At 43.0% G+C, this 24,745-nt stretch overlaps 1 protein-coding gene across 1 annotated transcript; it reads left to right on the top strand.

Annotated features, from left to right (window-relative positions):
* Positions 1-525: 525 nt before the first annotated feature.
* On the top strand, positions 526-12,360 carry LOC131565874 (mycocerosic acid synthase-like). The gene is made up of 6 exons (XM_058816960.1): positions 526-640; positions 1,349-1,502; positions 2,457-2,617; positions 5,462-5,665; positions 5,769-5,950; positions 6,231-12,360. The coding sequence occupies exons 1-6, from the start codon at positions 526-528 to the stop codon at positions 11,784-11,786; spliced, it is 6,372 nt and encodes a 2,123-aa protein (XP_058672943.1). The 3' UTR covers positions 11,787-12,360.
* Positions 12,361-24,745: the final 12,385 nt, after the last annotated feature.

The raw sequence follows: 24,745 nt of genomic DNA, 5'->3' as shown, positions 1-24,745 counted from the left end.
TCCCTGGCATGGAAAGCTCTCCCCACTGCCAAGAGTCCCCCACAAAACCATCCAGAGGAGTCTTCTCCTCTTTGTGGGTAGAAGGAAGTCCAAGAGGATGGTAGGGATTAGAGCAGGGCTTCCTAGTGAGTTCTAATTAGGTAAATTGAATTGATTCTCTTCTGACAAGTTCCTTTCTCAGAATCAAGGAAAAAGAAATCATCTGTCAATTCTATCCTGGGGTATTTAATTTGACCCCAAAGAGAATGCTTGTCTTTGCCATCTAATTTGTTGAAAAGATTCACCATTTGTTAGCAGAGGTTAAACAGTAAAGAGGAAGTGTGTGTGCATGAGAGAGTTTGGGGAATTAAGTGGGGAATTCCCTCTGGAAGTAGAGACAAGAGGAATAACGTAGTAAGAGCTCTTGCGGGCAGTGTTATTTGTCGCCACCACCAGCAGTAGATCATTCCAGATTAAGTAAGTTTTAAACAAGTTTGTGTGTTTGTCAGAAGTTCATGCTTTAACCTAATATTTATTCAATGGTAAATGCATAATTGCTGGACTGGACTGACAGTGCTTCTGTCTTGTGCAGCCCCGGAGATGGAGATCGAGACTGCAGATGAAGTTGCTATTGTTGGAATAGCATGCAACTTTCCTGGAGGTAACTTTGGGGTAAAAGCAAAGCAGGCTGTTTGAAATCAGAGAGTTTTATTAATGTTGAAATGGAGGAAACCAACAGTTGTTGGTTTGCCCCTTAGTTGGATTGTTGCTTTGTTGCTTGTGGGATCTTTTTGAAAGGTGGTGCTGTGGTGGAAACGGATTAGTTTAAATTTGTCTGCTGACAGACAGACAGACAAAAGAAGCTGAAGTGCTGGCTGTGGGCAGGGCATTGAGGTGCACATGAAACTCATACAAATGAGCTGGATAGGTCTGGGATGATTTGAACTTTCTGTGTGTTCACTGGCTGGGTGATTGTGTAGTGTTACAGAACTCTGCATCCATAGAAACAGGGCAGATGAAGGGCTGGACATTCTTATCTTAGCCATGCCTGTAATATGAACAGATGGGGTTTTCCTAAAAGAAAGCTTCTTGCTTTATTACAGTAGGTGGAGTAGACGCACTGAGATGGCAGAGAGAAGGTGGTCAAGGATTTTGTGGGGTTCCTTTGCTTTTAGACAAGCAGTGAGGGGATCAGTCATACTTTTTCATTTTCCTCTCACTAAAGAATGATCACTTCTTTCTGTGGCAAGCCTGCTTGAGCAGCCTAGATTTACAGGTGGGAGGTCCTTGTTGCTGATTGTGCATTTCTGAGTCTGCATGGGGAGGGGCAGCACATCATTTAATCTGTTTTAAAAACTTTGTACAACAGGAGATGGAATTGACAATTTCTGGAAGGTCCTGGTGGAAGGCAAAAACTGCACTGTAGAAATCCCCCCCGAGAGGTTTAATACCAAAGAGTGGTATGATGCAGATGGTAACAAGCCAGGAAAAATATGTACAACACGAGCTGCTCTTCTGGATGAGTGAGTCTGTTATCCTGCTGCACCACTGACTTTTGTAGTACTTAGACTATGGGCACAGCTGCTTAGGGGCTGTGATAGGGGGAAGAATAGCAAATTACAGTAAGGTTAAAATAAGTGTCTTTTATTTGAATCCCACATTCACCTAAAATCCTCAGGGTGTAGAGCTTCATTCAAAGGAGAAGCTGACATGCACAGAAGAAATCTTATTGTCTCCTGAAATTTATACTTGGCAGGGTTGAACCATAGGATCCAGAATTACTTTAATGCTTAGTCCCATGTTAGATATTGAATCCTGCTCTGAAATCAAGAAATTATAGAAGACCGTATAAATCTGATCTTGGGATCCAAGATTAAAGTTGGACTTGGTCTTTTGTAAGCATGGGCCTATTTTGAAGATGCTTTTAAATATAAATACACACAAAGTATTTATGAATGTATTTTTAGAGAAGCGTGGGTATCTGTTGAAAACAGACCTGAGCTGATCCTCTACTTTTTGGTTTTAAATTTAGAGCATTGGTCTGTATTTGCTGAAAATAATCTGAAAAAACCCAAGAAAACAAACCTAGAAAACCAGGTTTTGTGGGGGATTCTTTGCAGTGAGGAGAGATTCTCATTTTGTTTGTAACTTGTTGAAGCTCTGACCACATTACTGCAGAGGGAGTCTCATTCTGCACATTTCATAGTTTGAGGAGTCCAGTTGGTAGCAGTGCAATAACCACGAGAATAGAAATGGGTAGGAGTGGGCTCTTAACTCTGAAATGCAGAAGCTTTGATAAAATGAAGCATCTTTGGCTTATAAACATTTTCTTCTGAATTTCATAAATGGGAACTGTGGCCAAAACACCAGTTACTGCTCAGCTTTTCATGAAGTTGCAAAAGATGTTTACTGTGGGTCTAGAAGTAAATGGATGTTCTATACATCTGTCATATTTTATTCTGGTCGGTGTATTTCAGATTTAATTCATTTGACAACCACCTGTTTGGGATTAATAATATGGAAGCAGAACGCATGGATCCACAACAGAAATTACTGATGGAGTGCACATACAAAGCCCTGGAGGATGCAGGAGTCCCTGTGGAATCTATCAGTGGCACCAAAACAGGTGTTTTTATTGGTAAGATGAAAATTTCACGTCAAAGAAAGTGTGTTTGAAGCTCACAAGGATTGGAGCAATCCTTCATAACCTTTCAATATGTTATCTAGCACTGGATCTAGACTGGAGATCTAAAGCTACTGTGCTATGGCACTAGTGGTTACTTTTGGTAAGAATTACCAGGCTACTCTAGAAGTTCGTGGTACAATTCCTGTATCTCTTTTTGGTGCTCTTCTTCCTATGTTCAGGCACTGAAGGGAAGCAGGAAACTGCATCTGCAGCCCAAGCCTTCTTAGAAAAGATACTCCCAAGCCAGGCTGTGATGTTCCACCCTTAAGGGAAAGGGAACACCCAAGCTGTGTAATTGCTTGGGTCTGCAAAAAAGCACAAAGATTTAATAGTACATTACACACTTGGCATGGAAATTGGAATGTTAGTCCCTGACCTGCTAAATAAGCACATGGCAGTGGGATGTGGATAAAGAGGTGGGGTAGAAGGAAAAAAACAAAGGAAGAGAAGAATTAAAGAAGAGGAGAGAGAAAGAGGGATGGAAAGAGAGAAAAAGAGAGAATGAAAGCGGGAAAAATAAAAAGAGAGAAAAAGAGAGAAAAAGAGAGAAACAGAGAGAAAAAGAGAGAAGAAGAGAAAAAGAGAAAGAAAGAGATCACCAGTCCTTCTTCCAGTGTTGGTCTGGAAATTGACATGTGCAGGGTCTTTGAGGATCCCGCAGATTTGTTGGGGGTACCTTTTTATAGATACATTTCCCTGCCCTGAAGACGGGTTGCTCTCTTTCTATACAAATTATCATGTCCAGTTCCTTCTTTCAGACCTTTTTGGAAATGCATCAGAGTCTTTGGGGTTCTTGGGTGGTCTCAATGCCCTCCCTCCCCAGCTTGACCTTGGGTCAATATTTCATTCCTGCTTCTGTCCTGGTGCTGCCCATTGTTTGTTGATGGGGATAGAGTGGTAGGAAAGCGCCCAGCAGAAAAGGACCTGGTGGTGCTGGTGGTCAGCAGCTGAACATGAGCCAGTGTGTGCCCAGGTGGCAAAGAAGGTCAGTGGCATCCTGGCCTGTGTCAGCAATAGTGTCACCACAGGAGCAGGGCAGTGATTCTTCCTACTGTGTATGGCACTGGTGAGGCCACATGGTTGAGTTCTGTGTCCACTTCTGGGCCCCTCAATTCAGGAAGGAGATTGAGGTGCTGGAGTAAGTCCAGAGAAAGGCATCAGAGCTGGGGAAGTGTGTGGAGCACAAGTCCTGTGAGGAACAGCTGAGGGAGCTGGTGGTGTATAGCCTGAGAAGAGGAGGCTCAGGGGTGATTTTACTGCCCTTTACAACTGCCTGAAAGGAGGGTGTAGTGATATGGGGATCAACCTCTTTCAAAGGCAGCTGGAGACATGATGAAGGGACGTGGATTCAGGCTGTGCCAGGGGATTTACAGGCTGAACATTATGGAGAAATTCTTCACAGAAAGGGATGATTTGATATGTGAATCACTTGCTCAGAGAGCTGATGGAGTTAACCATCCCTGGAAGTGTTTGAGGAAAGATTGGATGTGGCACTTCATGCCATTGTCTAGTCAACTAAGTGTTATTTGGGCACAGGGTGGACTCAGTGACGTCAGTGGTCTTTTCCAACCTAGATGATTCTGTGATTTTGTGATTATGTTCTCTGTGGAGCAGAACAAGGATGTTTATCCCAGAGAAGTGCTGCCCTACCTCCACATGGTCGCATCTCATTGTGGTTTTTTTAACAATTCTTGGTTATTACTGACAATCCTTGGATGGCTCCCTGGCTATCTGGCAATCGGTGTTTGACACGTACACATTAGCTCCTTATCTTCTGGGCTTCTACACAGGCCTACACTTTCCCCCCAATATGCTGTTTTCCAGTATAATTTTGGTTGAGGTGTTCTGGGGATTACTATCCTTTTAAAGCAGCAGAAATCCTCCTGTGAACATTAGAATGGTACCAAGGTGCAGTTGTCTGCCTTTGTTACTCCCCAAAAAGTTGCAGACAAGATGATACCAGATGCTGTTGAAAGATATTTAAAGGATAATAGTAGAGTATCAGCACATTATTGCTGGTGTAATCTGTGTATCTTTAAAAAGGAGTTTTCTGAGGGAGTTTGATTGATGCACCTATAGGGGAAATGTTTTAGATTACTTTAGTCAGAGAGATGTTCTTCTTCCATTGAGGGCACTATTCCTTCCTCTCTGAATAGAGCTACTGCGCTTTCCACATGTTCTCATGGACTTGGGGATCCACCATATTTCAAACGTTGCATTCCCAGAAAGAGGACACAACTGGTCTCACAGGCCCTGCTCTTCTTTACTATTTCTTATTGGTTGCAAGTGTGAAAAAAAAGATAAATACAAAGTATTGGATGTAGTTTGTGCTGTGACCTTTAACTTGGTACATGTGAGGAAATGAAGCTAATGTCTTGTACATTTATGTCTGAACTACCGTCTTTGTAACTTGTTGATAAATCTTGTCATAGCTAAACTAAAACAATCTGAGTCTCAAAAGTCACACAGATGTCTAAGGAGACTCCAGAAATCTCAGCTGCATGATAGAGTGAGCTGAGCTATCAGAAAGGGCATTTCCTGGGCAGGTAGGAATTTCCTGTCATTTCTTGGGGAGGTAGGAATTTCCACTGTTAGCTAGGTTTGTGTATGCTGAATCTAGGGGAAATTGTGGTGACTTTTCCCTTTGACTTGTGTTGGAGCAAAGCTTCATGACAGGAGAACTGATGCCATAGGGTTTCATCTAAACACTGAAAACGAAATCACACCACCAGGTTTTGAGCTGTACATGCCTATTGTTGTCTTGGGTTAACTTGACATGTATCTGATGTTTTCCAGGTCTCATGAATCGAGACTATGAAATCATGGCCAGCAGAGCTGTGAATGAAATAAATCATTATGATGGTACTGGAACAGCAATGAGCATTGCTGCCAACAGGGTCTCTTTCACATTTAATCTGACTGGACCATCTCTGACTGTCGACACTGCGTGTTCGTCTTTTCTTTTTGCTCTGCACTATGCCTTGCGAGCCATTAAATCAGGTAATGGGACTGAAGAGGTGCTGGACAACAAAATCAGAATTCCTACCATTTCTGTCTATCACCAGGGCCATCTCAACATGAATATTTTTCTGTTTGACTCCAGGAGATTGTGAGGCAGCAATCTGTGGTGGGGTGAACTGCATCATCGACCCCCGCACCTTTGTGTCTCTCAGTAAAGCCAGAATGATCTCTCCAGAGGGCATAAGCAAACCCTTCTCCAAAAAAGCAGATGGCTATGGAAGGGGAGAAGGCTGTGGTGTTGTTTTCCTCAAACCATTGAAAAAGGTAAGATTGCTTGTGAAGCAGCCTGAAGTAAGACTGGTTGTTTGCCTGAATTTTGTGTCTTCAGCTCTAATAATGACTATTCCAGAGAAGTTTTACCAATCTAAGTTTAAGATTAATGAACCATTTATTTTGAATTTATCAACTTTCCCTAACAAAGGGAAAGGAACTCACATTTAGAAGTTAGCATCATATTCTGGTTGTTCTTGGCTTTGTTTTGTTGTTTTGTTCTCTACAGAAAAAGCATGAGTTTATTAAAGACAATTTAACTTTCATGGAACAGGCAAAGGAAGACTACAGCAAAATCTGGGGTGTGATAAACATCAGTGCAGTCAATCAGAACGGCAGGTCCATAACTCCAATCACGAGACCGTCTCAAATAGAGCAAGAGAAGTTACTGCGCAGCATTTATGGAAGTCGTGTTGATCCCTCAGTTGTGCAGTACATTGAAGCCCATGGCACAGGAACTGCTGCTGGAGATCCTACAGAAGCTGAAAGCCTTGGTAATGTCATTAGCAAAAAGAGGTCTTCCCGAGTTTCCATTCTGAAAATCGGTTCAGTGAAAGGAAATATTGGACACACTGAATCAGCTGCTGGAGCAGCCGGGTTAATCAAAGTGCTCCTGATGATGCATCATGGGAAGATTGTTCCATCCTTGCATTACTCAAAGGAGATGAGCAGCATCGATACGGAGAAATTAAACCTCGCTGTTGCCACAGCTGTAGAGCCCTGGGAAGAATACAGTGAGTATGGAAGAGTAGCTGGTGTCAACTGCTTTGGATTTGGAGGAACCAATGCTCATGTTGTAGTCAGGCAGGTGAAGCAGCCAGAGCCTCTTCCTGCCTTTAAGAAGCCCCTGGAATTAGTTCTGCTGTCAGCAGCATCCCCTAAGTCCCTTCAGATGACAATGGCCGACACAGCTGAGCAGCTGAGTGCAAGGAACTCCGTAACTCTCCCAAGCCTGGCCTATACCTCTGCCTGCAGAAGAAGCCACGCCAGCTACAGGTACCGAAAAGCATTTGTCACAAATTCCCTCCAACACTTGCAGCAAGAGCTGAGGTTGGCAGCGAGCACGGAACCTGCCATATCCAAAGCGGAACCACAGCTGGTGTTTGTGTTCTGCGGCAATGGTGTCACGCTGAAGGAGTTCAGTGAGGCACTGCTAAGCTCAGAGCCGGTGTTCAGAGACAAGTGTAAGGAAATAGAAGACCTTTTTCAGCAGCACGCTGCCATCAGCCTCCTGCCGGCAAGAAATCATAGCCCAAAGGACTTGTTGAATCCAGAGCTTTGTCAGCCCTTGCTGTTTGCCCTGCAGGTTGCTGTAGCTTCCCTCCTGAAGCACTGGGGTATCAAGCCTGTTGCTGTTGTTGGCCACTCGGTGGGGGAAGTTGCTGCTGCACACATTGCTGGGTACCTGTCCCTGGCAGATGCTGTCAAAGTGATTTATCACCGGAGCAGGCTGCAGGCAAAGACTCCCAGCGGCAGAATGCTGGTGGTTGGAAACATCCCCATTGAAGAGATTGCTGAACGCCTGCATGCCTACTCAGGAAAAGTGTGCATTGCTGCTTTCAACAGCCCCATTTCCTGCACCTTGTCTGGGAGCGTAGAGGCTGTGGAAGCTGTCCAGAGAGAGTTAGCTGAAGCTTTCAGACAGAGAAACATCTTTCTTCATGTTTTAAATGTTCCAGCTGCGTACCACAGCCCCAGCATGGACATGATACTCGGGGAGCTGGAGGAGCAGATAGAGCCTTTGGAAAAGCAGAAGGGGGAAATGGAAGTGATTTCAACACTGACTGGCATGGCTGCATCTGAAAATGACTTTTCTCAGGGCAAATTCTGGGCGCAGCATACTCGTGAGCCTGTTGCTTTCACACGAGCCATCCAAACTGCAGCCAGAGGCAGGGAAAACGTGGTGTTTGTGGAAATAAGTCCTCACCGAGCACTGCAGCGAAGCATAAAAGAAACACTAGGGAAAGGCACAAAGGTCTTGTCCTCTTTGCAAACAGATGCAGAATATCAGACGCTCTTCACCCTGGTAGGAAATCTGTTTGAACTGGGATTTAATCCCAACTGGCAGCACTTTTATAATGGGTATCAAAGTGTTCCTGTGGCCATTCCACGATACCAATTTGATCGCCAAAAACTCATGAGCCTGGATATCCCTCAACATGCAAGCCGAAGCGGTGTCAGCGCCGGTCATTCTTTGATTTACGGCATAAACAGTGACAACTTGGAGTTTGGCTGCCTGGTGTCCCAGGAAACGACACCGTACTTATATGAGCACAAGAACAATGGGGTGGCCTTAGTCCCTGGTGCTTTCTATGTGGAGCTTGGTCTGGCCTCTGTGATGAGCAGCTCAGAACCCAAAGTGCCTCTGAGCACTTGCCAGCTGAGTATCAGTTTTTCTGCACCATGTGTTCTTACACAGAATTCCCAAGTGCTGAGTATCAAGCTGAGTCCACAAAAAGCCATGACAACCTTTGAGGTTCTCTCTTCCTCCAATGCAGTTTATGCTGCTGGCCAAGTGGCCAAGGGCCTTGAAGGTGTGGTGGAAGAAAGCAGCATCTCCTTGCAAGCCATCTATCAAAGATGCAAGTCAGTGATTAGCAGAGAGGAGCTTTATGAAGCACTGTCTCAGGTTGGCTTTCAGTATGGCTCCATATTCAGGCAGCTCAGTGATGTGCATTATTGCCAGGAGCTAAAGGAAGCTATAACAAGCATAAAGGTGAATGAGGAGACCGCCAGAGACATGTACAGCTACTGTATCCACCCAGTGCTGCTCGACTGCTTTCTGCAGATGACCGCTGTCCTGACCTCAAGGACGCTCCACTCCAGAGCAGGCTTTCCTTCAGGGATAGGCAGCCTGGTGGTGCTCCGCCCGCTGCAGGAGGAAATGATGATATACATGAGAATGAGCAAATCCACTGGGAACTGCCTTGAGGTCTGTGGGTGCTTTGTGGACAAACACGGCTCTGTTTTGGCCGAGCTCAAGCGCGTTGCCGTCACTTTCATGAGGGAATCATCTTCCAGAGACAATGAGTTTCTGTTTCAAAACAAATGGAAAGAAGTCTCCCTTTCACAGACAATTGGACATCTGGGGTTTAAGCCCAGAGTCCTTGTGTTTGCAGACAAATTTGGGATAGCTGAACAGCTCAAAAAACACTTGCATCCTGCTTCGACATATGTTATGTATGAAGGCTGGGACTGCCTCGTGGAAGGCGATGCACAGAACAAAATGAGAGCAGAGGTTAAGGATTATGATGAAATTCTGTTCCTGTGGGGAATCCAAAAGTTAAATGAAGATTCCTCGAGGAAAGCAGTAGATCAGTTGGCAAAGTGCTGCGAAGCCTATCGCCAGGTAGTGGTGGCCCTAAGAGAAAAGAGGTCTCGCTGCTCTGTCAGAGTGATCACCTACAGAACAACAGAGAGATATGTGGACCACATTAACTGTGGGTTTGCATTGTGTGGCATGACCAGAGCCTGTATTGTTGAATTTCCAGAAATCACATTTCAGTTGATTGACCTCAGCTCCTCCACTTCCCTGGACATCTCAGTGTTAGCAGATGTTCTTATCAAGTACAAAGGTGGGGACTATCCAGAAGTCTGCATCAGCCAGGGAAGAATTTATGTGTCCGAAATCAGACGCACACCTTTTGTAGATGCAGATTACATCCAACCCGTAAGATCACTCCAGAAATCACAATCATTCACTTTGTACACTTCTGATCCATACACAGCAAAAGACTTGTCTGGGGAATTATCCAGTGGCACTGCAACTCAGCTTGACAAACAGAGTGTTGAAATTCAAGTGGATAAAATTTGTTTGCACTCAGAAGATTATTTTCCCATTAGTGTTTCTAGCTGTAACTTTGGTAATACACTGTATTGGAACTCCCAGGCAGGGGACAAACACAGGCTTCTAGCTCTTGATTTCAGTGGCACAGTCACTGCAACAGGCAGTGATGTGAAAAAAGTGAAAGTGGGAGATCACGTGGTTTCATGTTATCCCACTGCTGCATCATCCAGAGTTCAGATTCCAGGAACAGTTTGTTTCCATGCAAGGAAATTCCCATTCCTCCAGAATGTCCCTTGTGTGTCATACTTCATCATTGCATGGGAAATCTTCACTCAGAGGTTACCCAAAGGAAAACATGGCAGAACATTGGGTATTATTACTACAGAGCCATCCTCAGTTCTGTGCCATGTTCTTTCTGCAGCAGCAGAAGAGATGGGTTGGAGAACAGTCCTTGCAAAGCCCACTCCTAACGTGTTGCAATATATCAACCTGTGCAGTGCCCTTGTTATTCTTCCTCCAGTCAACAGACTGTCTCAGGAGGACCTGGCCCACATGTCCTTTCTTAAAGATGTGGTGATCGTGTGTGGCAGGCAACAGTCAGAATGCATCCAGAATGTCAGTGAAATTGATCATGAAAACGTCAGCTTTCATATCCTTGCTGTTGCCCGCCTTTTCCGGAAAGCACCTCTAAAGGAAGTGCAGAAGACCGTACATGCCTGGATCAGTTCCATGGATATGAAACGGTTTAGAAATCTTTCAGGTTCTGTTTTTCAGCAGACTGAGAATTTTGAAGGGCTAAATTCTGTGATGTCCTATTTCACCTGCACTTCTGTCCCCCTTGCTGTCCTGAGAAGGCAGAAGGACATCAGTGTGCTTTCAGATATCCCATTGTACGAGCCCCAGAAGCAGCTGTTCAAGCAGAATGCTGTTTATGTAGTAGTTGGGGGGCTCACTGGACTTGGCTTTGAAACAGTGAAATTCATAGCTGAGAATGGGGGAGGGTGTATTGCAATTCTGTCCAGGAGAATTCCCAGCAGTGAGAAGCAAGAAGAGTTAAGGGCTTTGCAGCAGCAGTACAAAGGGAGCAAAGTGGTGTCTGTGCAGTGTGATGTGACTTTGAGCAGCGATGTTGAGAAAGCTTTCCAGTCCATTGCCACCACCTTTGTGGGGAGTCCCATCAAAGGGGTGTTCCAAAGTGCTGTTGCTATACACGACGGCCACCTTGAAGTGCTGAAGCTGGCTGACTTCCACAAAGTGCTGAGCCCAAAAGTAGCAGGGACCCTAAATCTTCACTGGGCTACCAGAGACCAGGAGCTTGACTACTTTGTGTGCTACTCCTCTGTTGCTTCCTTTCTGGGCAATGCCACCCAGACAAACTATGCAGCTGCAAACTCTTTCCTGGATCTCTTCTGCCTCTACAGGAGGAACTGTGGGCTCTCAGGCCAGGCCATTAACTGGGGTGCTTTGAACCTCGGCATTCTGCTCAACCAAGACCTCATTCAGAGCATTCTGGAATCCAAGGGCGTAGACATTCTGCAAGTGCATGAAATTCATGACTATCTCAGGAAGACCTTACTTATAAACAACCCGCAGCAATCTGTTGCCAAATTGAACTTTCACACTTTGTATCATCATGTTTTTCGTCAGATTATTTCCCTCAAAAGTCGCTTTGTAACACTTATGTCAGAAGATTACATGAACAAGATGGAAACATCTGAGGAAGCTGAAGTCCCCGAGACTGCCTTTCTCAAATCTGAGGACTACATCACCTCACTGATGAGTGACCTCACAGGAGTGAATGCAGATGAACTAACCATGAATACGCCACTTTCGTCTTTGGGCATGGACTCGATGTTAGCCATGACAATTCAGAACCGTGTCTTTCGGGAGAGAAAGGTGGACATACCCGTTGTGAAACTGCTTGATCCTCACACAACTCTGTCAAGTTTAGTGGCGGTGTTTGAAGAAACAAGCGATGCAGATGGAACAGCTGGAAAGAAGAATGCTGTGATTGAAAGTGCAGAAAATGGGAGCTGGCTATAGGAATCTCCCCAGTCAGGAATTGTGTAACTTGGACAATACTCAGGCTCTTTGCAGCATATCAGAATGTATAATTGCAGAACGTCTGGTGATGCTGAATGTACTCATCTGGACTGACTCAGAAAAACTCTCCCCAGGTTCTTCTGCCATTATTCTGCTGGCTGTATTAATTTCAGTCAGTTGTTTGACTTTTTACTTTCAATGTATTTTACCTTAATTTTCAATAGTTTTAACTGGAAATAAATAGGCAATTTTGTACACGTATTATTGCATATTACATTCTTTAAATTGTATTCAAATTTTGATGAGAACTGTGTATTTGCGCCTCTAAACAGTAAATATATACATAAAGCTGCATAAGCTTATCAGCATTTTTCTCATATTCTATTGTTAATATATATTTTTTAATATTACCAAATATTTTTAAATACAGATGTCTATTTGAAAGTCTGATGTCAATTTCAAAAACCTAGTTTTGCTTGTCTTGAAAAATATTAACAATTTGCCAAGTGTTACCAATTGTGAAGCATACAGAAAAGCAAATGTTTTTTATTATGAATTAAGAAATTTTTATGAAAGCCCAAATAAGCAGGAATAATAAATTTTTTTTTAAAAGTCCCAATGTGTATTTTCATCCTATTTTTTTCCCTTATTTGCTCTCCTACTTCAAATTTTTTGTAACCCTAATACCTGCCCTGCTTTTTTCCAGTGAAAAAAGCAGTCTTTTCCACGAAGACACTGAAGAAAACTTTGTTTATAGTTTTTTAATATGGGAATAGGGTATTGTGTTGTTTCTCCCTTTTCTCCCTAATTCTGATGAGTTGTCCTTTGCAGATCTAGTTGTATTTTCCAGTGTCTGGAGTATCCATGGTCTATTAAGTCCCCCTGAAATAATCTGATCTCCAGGCTGAAAAGTTCCCTTAGTCTCTCTTAGCTCTCGTGCGCCGGCCTCAAAGGTCTTGGTGGTTTATGCCAAAAGTGTTCAGGCTTATCTCTATCTTTCTCATGGTGGAGGGCCCAGAGCTGGATCAGGGTGCTGTTACTGACTCACTGCCAGATGGACTTGGCACAGCTGATACCACCCTTCAGGCCTGGCAGGCCAGTGAATACTCCACCCAGCTTATAGTTGTCTTTTTCAATCTATCTAGCATCAGTTTGGCTACAAGGATGCATCGGGACACTGCTGAAAGTCCTTATGGAGTCAAGGTGCATAAAATCTCTCTCTTCTCATTGATTTCATTCTTTAAGGTAATCAGGCTTGTCAGCCCCCATATCTCTGGAAAATCTGTGATGGTTGTTCCTAACCACTTTTTCATTCATGTCCCTTACTACCTGAGTCATTCTGAGCTTATGGCTCTGTATGGGCAGAGGTGCTTGTGACCTTGCCTAAGCATTTTGGGAAACATGGTAATGAAGTGAGGAGTAGTTAACTGTATACATGTATATACATATATACACATATGCAGAAAAGCACACGGAGGATTTCAAATCCAGAGTGGTTCTGGTGTGGCATAACCTGACCAACAGCCAGGCAAATTACAAAGCAGAGTATTTGTTGTCTGCAGCACATTTGTTGTACTTGTTTTCTGTGCTGTTCCCTGTGCAAAAACACAAGAACCTTGTAGCACCGATGTCAAGGTCAAAGCAGTAATCCAACTGGGCTGATTCGCACAGCAGGAGTAGATAAAGGTATATTATATATTGTCATGCAGATTTTAGCTGCATGACAATCTCTCACAGATGTCCACATTGCACAGTTGTGACTGAATCTATTGATTTCAGCCTTTATACAGACAGGTCTCATTCTAAAAATTTGAACCACCAACTTTGGCTGGCTGCAGTTCTTTGGTTTTCTCTCACCAAAGCCATCACTGCTCTGTTAGTACTGTGAAATCCCTCTTATGTCTTCTATGTGTTTTGCTTTTGACTGCTTCTGTGAATCTACATAAATATTCCAAAGGTCAGAATAGTTGAACAAAAACAAGATCATTGCCAGCCTCCAGAAATACAATGAGAAACCTAAGCTCAAAAAATGCTCGGGCAAAGCATTTTCAGCTGCAGCCAGGGCAATTAGAATTAGCAGTTTGTAACACAGCGTAAGGCAGCAATGGCAGAGCGCTGACTACTCTTTCATTTATAAATAATAAATACATGGACCATATGACCAGAAAAATAGCCCAGGAAATCCACACAGATGACAAAATAGCTCAGAGATATGATTGATGTCCTGAAGGCAGTAACTAGCTGAAGAAGAAGGCAAAGATACCTACAAGCAACAGAATGGACTGCAAATAGAGAAACAACCTGCAGTACTGTAAGAGCAGTGAGAAAGTCCTGAGTCCTGTTCTGTCCTACCAAACATCATAAATGGAAGAGGTAAACAGCCCTTTGCAGTTGGCAATGCTTTTCCTAATACAGCCCAGGATCCCATCAGCCTCCTTGGACTCCCACTGCTGGCTCATGGACAACTTGTTGTCCTCCAGGACCCCCAGATCCTTCTCCACAGTGCTGCTTTCCAGCAGGTTGACCCCCAACCTGTCCTGGTGCAGGGGGTTATTCCTCCCCTGGTACAGGACCCTGCACTTGCCCTTGTTGAGTTTCAGGCTGTTCTTCTCTGTCCATCTCTCCAACCTGTCAGGGCCCCTCTGAAGGGTTGCCCAGCCCTCTGGGGTATGGGCCACTCCTGCCAGCTTTGTCAACTTGCTGGAACAGAAGAGGCCTTTGCCCCTTCATCCAAGCCATTAATGAATCAGTTAAACAATACTGGGCCTGGTATTGAACCCTAGGGGACCCCACTAGTGACAGGCCTTCAGCTTCACCCTGTGCCACTGATTATCACCTCTGGGATCTGGCATTCAACCAGTTTATTTGAAATAGATTTAAAAGTCTTCATCAGCTATCAAACATGATTGCAGAGACCTGTACTGCCACTTCCTCCTGAAAAAACTGATGTTCTTCTCAAAACCTGAATTGCATTTAGATAAATTACTTGTGAAAAAAAAAAAATCTGTATCCGTGTTTAACAAAAGGCTTTTAGTGACAATGTTCAATGTTATTTTCTGAGATAGCTAACTAGATAGGGGTATTTTTAATGATTCTGAGCCCTCAGTCTCCAAACTCTCAATCCTGTCATTAGAGGAAAGATCCCATTAACAGGGTGCATATTCAGTAATCAGATTAATGTGACTGTAGGACAATACTTGAAAAGCTATTACTTTTTCCAGGCAGAGCCTGAAGTGATATAACATTTGGACAAACTGCTAAAACACCTGGCTCCCCTTCTCTGAGTACAACCATAAATGCAATTAGTCAGATATGTTCTAAACAAAACAGAACAGAACATAAATACAGAATTAATGGCACAGAGCCCTAATGGTTCTTTGGAAAATGAGCTCGTGGATGGACTTTTTGCTTAGGCACTTCATCAAAACATTCTCCTGTTGCATAACAGGAACTTGCAGGCTGAACTAATAAATGCATTATCCTGCAAGTAAACCAGCGTCTGTTTCCGGTTTTGCCTGGATCATAAAACACCTGATAACGTTCATGTTGGCCCGGAGGCGTGTTCTGCACCTGGACAGGGGCCACAACCAGCCTGTGGCAGGACTGACATGGCAGTGGCCAAAGCTCTGCCAGGGCCCAAGAGTGGGGCTGGTGTGGCCATGGCCTCCCCCTGTGCCTCTGGGAGCCTCTTCCCCATGGTCCCAGCTGCTCTGCCTTGGCCCCAGGCCCAGGCAGCCAAACCCAAGGCTCTCATTAAGCCAATATGTATTTTCTCCTTCAGATAACACTCCAGAGATGTAGGCATTCAGTTGATAGTGGGAACGTTACTGACAATGGCTTTTTTCAGTCATACCTTACAAGTGCATCAAACATTGATTTTTACAGTAAAAATGCTGTATCATAAATGGACCCATGTAAATGTTTTACTTAATGTAGTCAACAGATTAAGACATGTCTAACTCAACAGGCTGCTCCTATGGTGCTGGTGGAATTTAATCTTCACTCTGCTACTCAGTGTTTGCACCTGTGACCTCAGAGTCAATTATAAGAAATGGTGACATTAATAACAAAACAAGACATAAATTTTGCAAGATCCTTGGAAAGCTACAGCAAAATTACTCAGACATGTGAGGCTCTTCGGATGATGAAGGGACTGGAACACCTCACATGTAAGGAAAGCCGAGGCAGCTAGGATAGTTCAGGAGAGAAGGAAGCTTAGGGGAATCCTATTAGTGTACATAAATTCATGAGGGGAGGGTGCAAAGGGGTAGAGCCAGGCTCCATTGGTGCCCAGTGACAAAACCAGAGGTAACAGGCACAGACTGAAACATGAGAGGTTCCCTCTGAACACCAGAAAACACTTTTTTATTGTGAGGATGACCAAGTGCTGGCACAGATTGCCAGGGGGAGGTTATGGAGTCTCCATCCTTGAAGGTATTCAAAAGTCTTTTAGACATGGTCCTGGCAACATGTTCTGTGTGTTCTGGCTTGAGCAGGCAGTTAGTCCAGATGGCTTCTGGAGATCTCTCCCAAGCTGCTGTGATTCTGTGAAGTCCATTGGCAGGTGGATTTGATCATCTCCATCAGTTCAAATCTTGGGTAATGTATTAAATAGACCCTAGTGGGAAAAAACCCAAATCAATTCAGAAGCCTGTGACTGATCTCCTTCTTTCCCCTTTACATCCCTTTAGACCACCCTTCATGCTCTGAGGGAAGACCAACTCCCCACTTCTGAAAGAAGTGCCCAGAGAGACAAATTTAATTATGTTTATGTATTAGTAAGAAAATTCCACAAATTCCTGAGTATTTTAAAAAGTATTTTTTGTTAAAAATCAGGCCATCATATTCAGTTTGACGTCGAACTATAAGACATATTTTTTTTACTTTTAAGGAAGCATTTTCTATTGCAAACTTAGAAGTAAATCCCATGCATCAGTAAAACACAGAATATGATTTCCATGCATGCTGTCATTACCTGTGACTTTATATGTTACCTGGAATTCATTAGGAGATGACAGCCTTACCTACTGCTTCACACAAAGACCCTCTTCAGTTAGACTCTTCAGGTCAGACCAAATCATCCTAGATTAGTCAAGGGTGAGAACAGTACTTTGAGAATAGCTGACACTGCACAGAGCAGACAGGCTGTTTCAGCTGCAGTGTTAATTTTGACTACTTGGACAACAGCATGTGACCCTGCAAGAAAGAAGCTGACCCATTATAGAAAAAACAGGCACCTCCATCCCAGGGAGTGATTGGCATCTGACTCCATTGATTCAGAATGCTGAACAATACAGTTTTACTAAAACTATATTGTATTACATTATAGTACACTATATTAAAGAATACTATACTACAAAGCATAAATCCTATACTACTAAAGAATACTAAAGAAAAGCCCATGACTGTCTTGAGACAGCCAGGACACAGCTTTGACCAGTAGGCTAATTAATATAAACAACCATCACCAGAATCTAATTAGGAACTCACTTCAGGTAAACAATCTTCCCAACACATTCTACATGTGCAAAAACAACAGGAGCAGCAAGTAGAGATAAGAATTGTTTTCTCTTCTTCTCTCTGTGCTTCTCTAGGAAAAAACCTGGGAGAGAGAATTATCTCTCTGTTCAGAGAATGTGATTGCCACTTGTTATTTTCATGGATGGATTTAGCAGAGTGACATCTTCGATGTAAAGTTAGTCACAGACACTCCATGCACACACAGACAAAGAAAAAAGAAATATTTTCCGAGATAAAACCATTCAATAGATTTGGATGAGGCCTAATGACTCCCCTCTCTAAAATACCTGCTTTACCACTGGCAGCAGGAGGAACCCAGGACAGCTGGCTCACACAGGGCTCTCTTGGGGACAGCCAAACTGATTTTGTTCAATATTCACAGAAATTCAACCTGCATATGCGTGGATGGAAAATCTGTGGCCTTCTGGCCTATGTTTGGCAGAAGTCTGTGGAACTGAATAGGGGGCTGAGTATGGAAAATGTCAGACAAAATTCGTTATGGTGTTACTCCAGTCTAGATGTATCAGCCCACAGCAGATGAGTGGCCTTGTCCATGCTTGTGACAGGGATGAGAGCTGATGGAAATGCTCGAGCCACTGGCTCAGAAAGACTCACTTACATCTCTCATGTGAGAGTAAAGGAAGATTTTGTTCACTTGATGTGTTTCTTTTCAATACTCAGAACAGGAAGAACAGGCTTCTGTGTAGAAATGCAATTTCTTGTCATGACACCATTTATTGCAAAACCATTAAGAAATTTAGAGAATGCAATGTTTCATATTGACATAATGTACCTTTAGTTCCATAGGTGAACTGAAGAGAAAAAAGCTGGTTATTCTGCTTTTTAAGTAATAAAGCCACTAGGTGGTGGAACTGATAATTTCTGGGAACTGAAAAAGCTAATATGATGGAAAAACTATTGGAAAGATTTAATATCAAAACATTGTGTACACAAAAGAAAATGTGCATGGTGTGAGCTGTCTTCTTGCTGAGTAGGTATGTTACTGCAATCTAAAACTTCAAATCAGATTTTTAGCATGGAGACTGTAATACTCCATGAAGTAAATAACTGTTTTCATGAGCTGTGGCAGACTGCCCCAGTGAGCACACAGTCATTCCTTAGGCTTCCAGGAATTTAACTCTCATTTTGTCTTGTAAACTTTCTTGGCTTTACATCCTGAAAGTGCCATGGGAAACAGTGGTGATGACTGGATTTTGCATGTTTCCTCATCTATTTTTACTGTAATTTCTGGATTAACAGTTCTTCACCTTTCAGCTGTTATTTGATAAACCCCTTTGTAACAAGGGCAGATGGGCACAGAGCAACATTGCCTGTACCTTCACCTCCTACGGTGGCTGCTGTGGCCAGATGTGGCTATTGTGGAATCCAGTTTGTGGCCAGGATGGCACTGAGCAAACTCAGCAGAATGTATCTGCTTCTTTGGAAACTGCTTAAATCCACATATAAGTTACTTGCTGATGCCACAATATTCTTCCAAATCAAGAAACCACTGTCTAAGCAGCACCACAGTTGCTGTGCTAGCATTGCTTTCAGGGAAACCTGTTTGAGAAAAGAGTTTTCAAGATAGGACTCATGTGTATGTGGAATATGCTTTTGGAAAGAATTTGGAAAATTCTTGTTCCAAATTATTGCAATGAATAAGGACTCGAATTGCCTTAAATGTTATTTGGACAAAAGTCTGTTTAAAGTTTGCTGCCTGAAGGTGCATTACAGCAAATATAAGCCCTTTATTAAACTGGTTAGACCCACTGAAGCGACAAGATTTTTACAGCTAATAGTGTGAGTTTATACTCCCAGGGACAGCCCCTAAGGTTTAAAAGCACTAGAGATGCTCTGTGATTAGCAAAAAGGTACCTTTTTGCAGCACACAATAGTGAATAACATAGTCTGGGTCTTTAAACACCAGGTTATGTTTTTCAGAAGGGAATTGCTGAGGTAATGATGAGCTCCTCATAACTGGTGTTTAGACCAGAAATAAATACACAGTGATTCCCAGGATTCTCTGGTGGGAGGAAGATACTGTAGAAGTCATGTATTCTTCTTGGTTAGCAGAAAGATATTTGAAATTTGTGACATGGGGACAGAAGATGCAGATTCAAGTATATTGGGGGTCTTAAAGGTGGAACTAAAATACGTGGAAACGCTAGAGTTACTGAGCACTAGATTTAACATTATAGGAACAGCTTTGGCAATTCTTGTTGACGTTTATGAATTAATATTATGGCTGCATTTCATAGATTATATGCTACAAATGCTAGTGTGGTAAATCAGTACAGACAATCCATACTCTTGCTGCAAACCCAGCTCAGTTTCAAGCAAGACTCCATTTACTTTATTTACCAAGTTGATCACTGATCAGTTGAGCAGTCTTCAAAAGTGCTTACTCTGAAGTCTGACTTCGTTAAAAACCAACTGTGGTTAATTAAATTTTCTTCAAAGGATGTTTACATCACATCAGTAAAGAGATTGTTCAGTATCTGTGATCCTTCAATGCATGCACAACAGAGTTATGAGGAAGTGGAACTCCTTGTGTTCAGCATCTTTATGGAAGCAAGAAGCAGCTGGTGAGTTTGGGAAAATAGGGGGCTGATGGGGGAGAGGTTTATGGAGAGCCTCAAGTGGCTTATGGAAATAAAGACTGCTCTTCCCAGTAGAGGAAGCCTGGAATTATTTCTCTTTTCTCAAAATATAAAACACACCTGACTAGCTGAAAGCGAGGAATCAATTGTTCTCTCTGGACTTGGAAGTTACCTGCCCATAGAAATGTCAGGTTTGCTGGTGCTTTTCAGAAACATTTGGTTTTAGCACTGCCATGGTTTAACTCCAGTAGGCAACAAACTACCAGGTAGCCACTGGTTAAATCCCTCCCCTTCCCTCTCCTGGTGGCATAAGCATAAGAAGCAGAAAAAAGTAAAACTTGTTGGTAGAGATAAGAACAGTTTAGTGATTGAAATAAATAATAACAGTAGTAATAATAATCTAATAATATATTAATAATATAATTGTAATAGTATTATTAATATAATTGTAATAGTAATAGTAATGGGGAGAGAGAGAAAGGAATAAAACCCAAGAAAAACAAGCCACACTTATTACAATTCCTCACTACCCACGGAGCCATCCCAGCCAGCCCCAAGCAGCAATTGGCAGCTCCAGGCCAACCCCCCCCAATTTATAAATGGAGCATGATGTTCTAGGGTATGGAACAATCCTTTGATTATTTCAGATTAGCTCTTCTGGCCATGCCCTCTCCCAGCTTCTTGTGCACCTGCTCACTGGCAGAACATAGAAAATTGAAAACTTGATTTAGAGTAAGAACTAGAAGCAACAAAGAAACCATCAGTTTGTTATCAACTTTGTTCTCACACTACATCCAAAACACAGCACTGTACTAGTTAGTAAGAAGAAAATTAACCATCTCAGCTGAAACCAGAACAAGCATGCAAAAGAAGAAATGTTTGTTCTTATCTTTTAGATGTCCCAGTTGTGCTTCACAGCTTGATTACTAGAAACCAGGGTAAAATAGTATTGAACTTAAACCAACAGAAGTGGATTCAACACTGCCTGGGATTGCTGCTTCTTCAGAGGAGGCCACTGAGCAATACACAAAAAACTTGATGCTGCCTTATTTTTAGGCAAGCAGTAGCACAGAAATACGATAAAACTCCAGGTGTTTGTAGAAACATGTCCTCAGAGAGATTAAGTGATATGTAGACACTTGGCACACTCACACTGGATATCACAAACCTGTTTGATCTGGGATGTACAACAGACTGGTAGCCCCTCTGTGCATCATTTGCTCTTTACCTGAATCATTTCTCTGAGTGTCCCAGTGCCTTTTCTGCAGTACCCATTATGATCCCAAGAATTCCATTGCGTGTCTGTATATTTCTGCTGCTGAGAAGTTTTGAACCTGGGACTGTCAAAAGGTCTTTCATTGCCAGGTCTGGGCTACTCAGAGGACATAGGGGCAAAAACACAAACACTGAGTAAACCTGGCATTTTTCTGAACTTAAATATCATTACTACATTTGTCAAATAAAGAGAAAGGTCAGGTGCAGAACATCTGTCATGGTTTAATCCCAGCTGGCAACTAAGACTTGCACAGCCACTCACTCTCTAGGGGATGAGGGAGTGAATTGGAAGAATAAAAGTCAGAAAACTTATGGCTTGAGATAAAGACATTTTAACAGTTAAAGGAAAAAGCTGCATGCAGAAGCATAGCAGAATAAGGAATGAATTCACTGCTTCCCATTGCAGGCAGGTGTTCAGCCATCTCCAGGACAGCAGGGCTCTATCACATGTGTAACAGTGACTTGGGAAGACAAACGTCATCACCTTTTCCTTCCTTCCTTTGTCTTCCCCCAGCTTTGTATACTGAGCATATGATCTGGGATTTCCTATGGGCTGGATACAGTTGGCTGTCCTGGTTGTGTCCCCTCCCAACTCCTTGTGCACCCCCAGCCTCCCTCCTGGTGGGGTGAGGAGCAGAAAAGGCCTTGACACTGTGTAAGCACTGCTCAGCCATAGCTAAAATGTCCCTCACTTTTCAACAGTTTCCAGCACAAATCCAAAACACAGCCCCATCCCAGCTACTGTGAAGAAATTAACTCTACTCCAGAAAAAACACCATAAGCTCCATGCATTAAAATAAAACTAATAAAATTGCTTTTATGGAACAGAGAAGAAATGTGAAAATTTCAACTACTGCCACTTATTGTAGTATCACTTACATTTGTCTCTTGAAAATTTTATTTCCCCCTGCAGTTTTTACAGTGTTCACATAACATTCAGCAAAGCTGAAAGCAGTGGGAGTATCACTTCCCTGTGTCAGTGCAATGAGCTGTGAGCTGCATGTTTGCATTTGGGGCATTTCTGTGAAAGGGTGGGGACAAGGAAGTGGGTTTTGCTTACAGCAAGCTTCTCCATTCTTTTCAGTGGGGAGTTCCCAGTCCCAGAGCCATTTCTCAGCAGTGGTGCCTCCTGCCTGTGAGCACTTCCCGAGGCTGACACCCCTGAGCTGTGCAGCTGGGACGGGCCAAGGGCAGCAGAAAGCCCTCTGCCCATCGTGCCCCATCTCCAGGGTGCCTTGTTTCCACTGACCACAGGAGATCCCTGCACTACTGCAGTGGCATTGGTCCAACAGCCAGCTCTCTTCAGGTATGAATGAGTAAGATCACTGAAGAAATCACTGGCAAGGGTATCACTGAAAAACCAGGTTTAACATTAGGCAACAGCACAACAAAGTTTGTTGACAAGGTTTACTCTACTACTTATGGAACAGTTAAGACACGCTGAGGGAAAAAAAAAGGAACAAAATATAGTAAATCAAAACAGAAATGACCTGAGAGCTATCTATGTGTGTTTGAATGTGTGTATTTAGTTGCATGTGACAAAGGATAGAAAAGAATACAACATAAAAGATTAGCAGCACTCAAATGTAACAGTACTTAAATTTAGCTTATATCTTAAATGTAACTTATAACTTAACTGTAACAATTTAGTAAAGGAACAACACTTAAAAGCATTTAACTCAGTTTATAACTTAAACTTACTTGCAGGCCTAACTTACTTAGATATCTAAGGTACTTAAATATCTAAGAGAGCAGCATTTCTCCCAGATTTGCTATAGCATGTGTGTACGTGTGTATGCCCACAGACATAAAGGTCAGTGCAAGGTACCTGTGAAAAATCCCCCCTTTGGATGCTTTTGCACCTCCTCAGTGTGTGAAGGGTTGAGCCTTGAGGAGTGGGGCTTTTGGTCCAGGATTCATTAAATCATTCAGTCATCCTCCAAGTACAGCAAAGCTCAGAGTTGGCAGGCTCTGAGAGGCCCCACTCAGATGGAGGCCACTGGTCACAGCCCACTGCTGCTCCAAGACTCATTTTGGACCACTGTTTATGGGGCTGCAAGAGTGGGGCTTTCTTCGTAGCAGTGCTCCAGCCTGGCCACACTACAGGTCAGCAGACTTTCTCTGAAAGTATGAGAACAGGGATAGGATGCTATGGAGGCAAGGAAAATAGTTTCCAAGGCTTCTCATGAAAAACCCTGGAGCTAGTTAGACAGCAGTAGGTCCTAGGAACAGACAGTGTTTCTGATAAGCTCAAGAAGAGCTGAGCCCAGGTGCTGTTCATCAAGGCTGAGGCCTAATGAGCATTTTTCAGCTGGCAGTGCAGCCTGAGAAAGAGAGGGAAACGCACCAACACAGTGCTCCATTGCCTTTGTTGAGCAGACCTCCATTAACTGTTAAAGACACTTAGACAATCATCTCTCATGTAAGTGGATCCTTAGACCATCTAGAGTGTGTGGGCAGTTTTAGGTAAGGAGGCTTCAATTTATGTGTGCAGATTTATTTGACTCTGCAGCAGACTCCCCCCTCACAGTTCACATGCCAGGACTTCCATAAAATCTGTTTAGAAGAATAATGTCTTCTAAAGGATATTCTACTAGTAAAACAAAAATTTGTCTGTCCAGATTCTTCTGGGTCATTCTAAGGTTACAGAATGATAAAAGCAAGATTTTAGGGAGAGGCAAATTGCCAGGAACTATTTAAAATCCCTTTGCTGTCTCATGCATTATTGTGAATGGGATGGGTTTAAAACAAACCCAGTAAACTGAAAAGCAACAAACTCTTTCTGCCTGACTTAGGAGGAGAGTTGGCATGGAACAGAACCTCAACAGGCAGGTAGGCATGCCAGCTCTGTGGAGAATGTGTTTACAGCAGTATATTGCCATTCCCATCCCAAAGTCTCCCTGAACAGGTGTAATTACCTGCCTTTCTCACTTTTGTGATTACCCTCAGAGATAGTTCTTGTCATGCAAGGGAGCATAACCCTGGTGGGGAGTGCCCTGCTGAGGGGCAAGTGAGGTAATTCTCCCTTAGGGACACAGTGGGTCAAGTCTGTCTTGTGTTCTTCATGCTTTCACCTGGAGCAACATGATATCTGTCTGTGAATGGAATCTTCTCAGTGATTTTGGAGGTTCTAAGGGGTATTTTTGATTTTCCTTTGGCTTTTTTGTTGTTTTTTTAGATTATGTGGATGATGGGCTGTGGAGGTTCAGGGACATCACACTATAACCAATATGATCCAGTGAAGGCAGATTTTTTATCCCAAAAAAGACTATATTTATAATAAATCTCTACTCTCCACGTGTCTCTAGCTAATACAAGATTGGTTAATCCTAGGTGTTCATGCTCCTAAATTAGAATGCTGATTGGATCACCTAATTTTTCACGCGTCTTGCTGTGGTCACCTGGCCCGCCCATGACTCACTTTTTTCTTACTTTCCCAAGCTTGCTGGCAAACTTGCTGAGTCCTGATGACTCTTCTTCTTGTATCTCTTTCAAGGATATACTGACCCTATTTCTGAATATGTCCATTATTCATTGTTTGTGAACGTTTCCATTGTCCATTAG

This window comes from Ammospiza caudacuta, chromosome 1 (assembly GCF_027887145.1).
Source record: "Ammospiza caudacuta isolate bAmmCau1 chromosome 1, bAmmCau1.pri, whole genome shotgun sequence".
Lineage (NCBI taxonomy): Eukaryota > Metazoa > Chordata > Aves > Passeriformes > Passerellidae > Ammospiza > Ammospiza caudacuta.
Note: the sequence above shows the minus strand (reverse complement) of the source record. Positions and strands in the feature narration are given on the sequence as shown.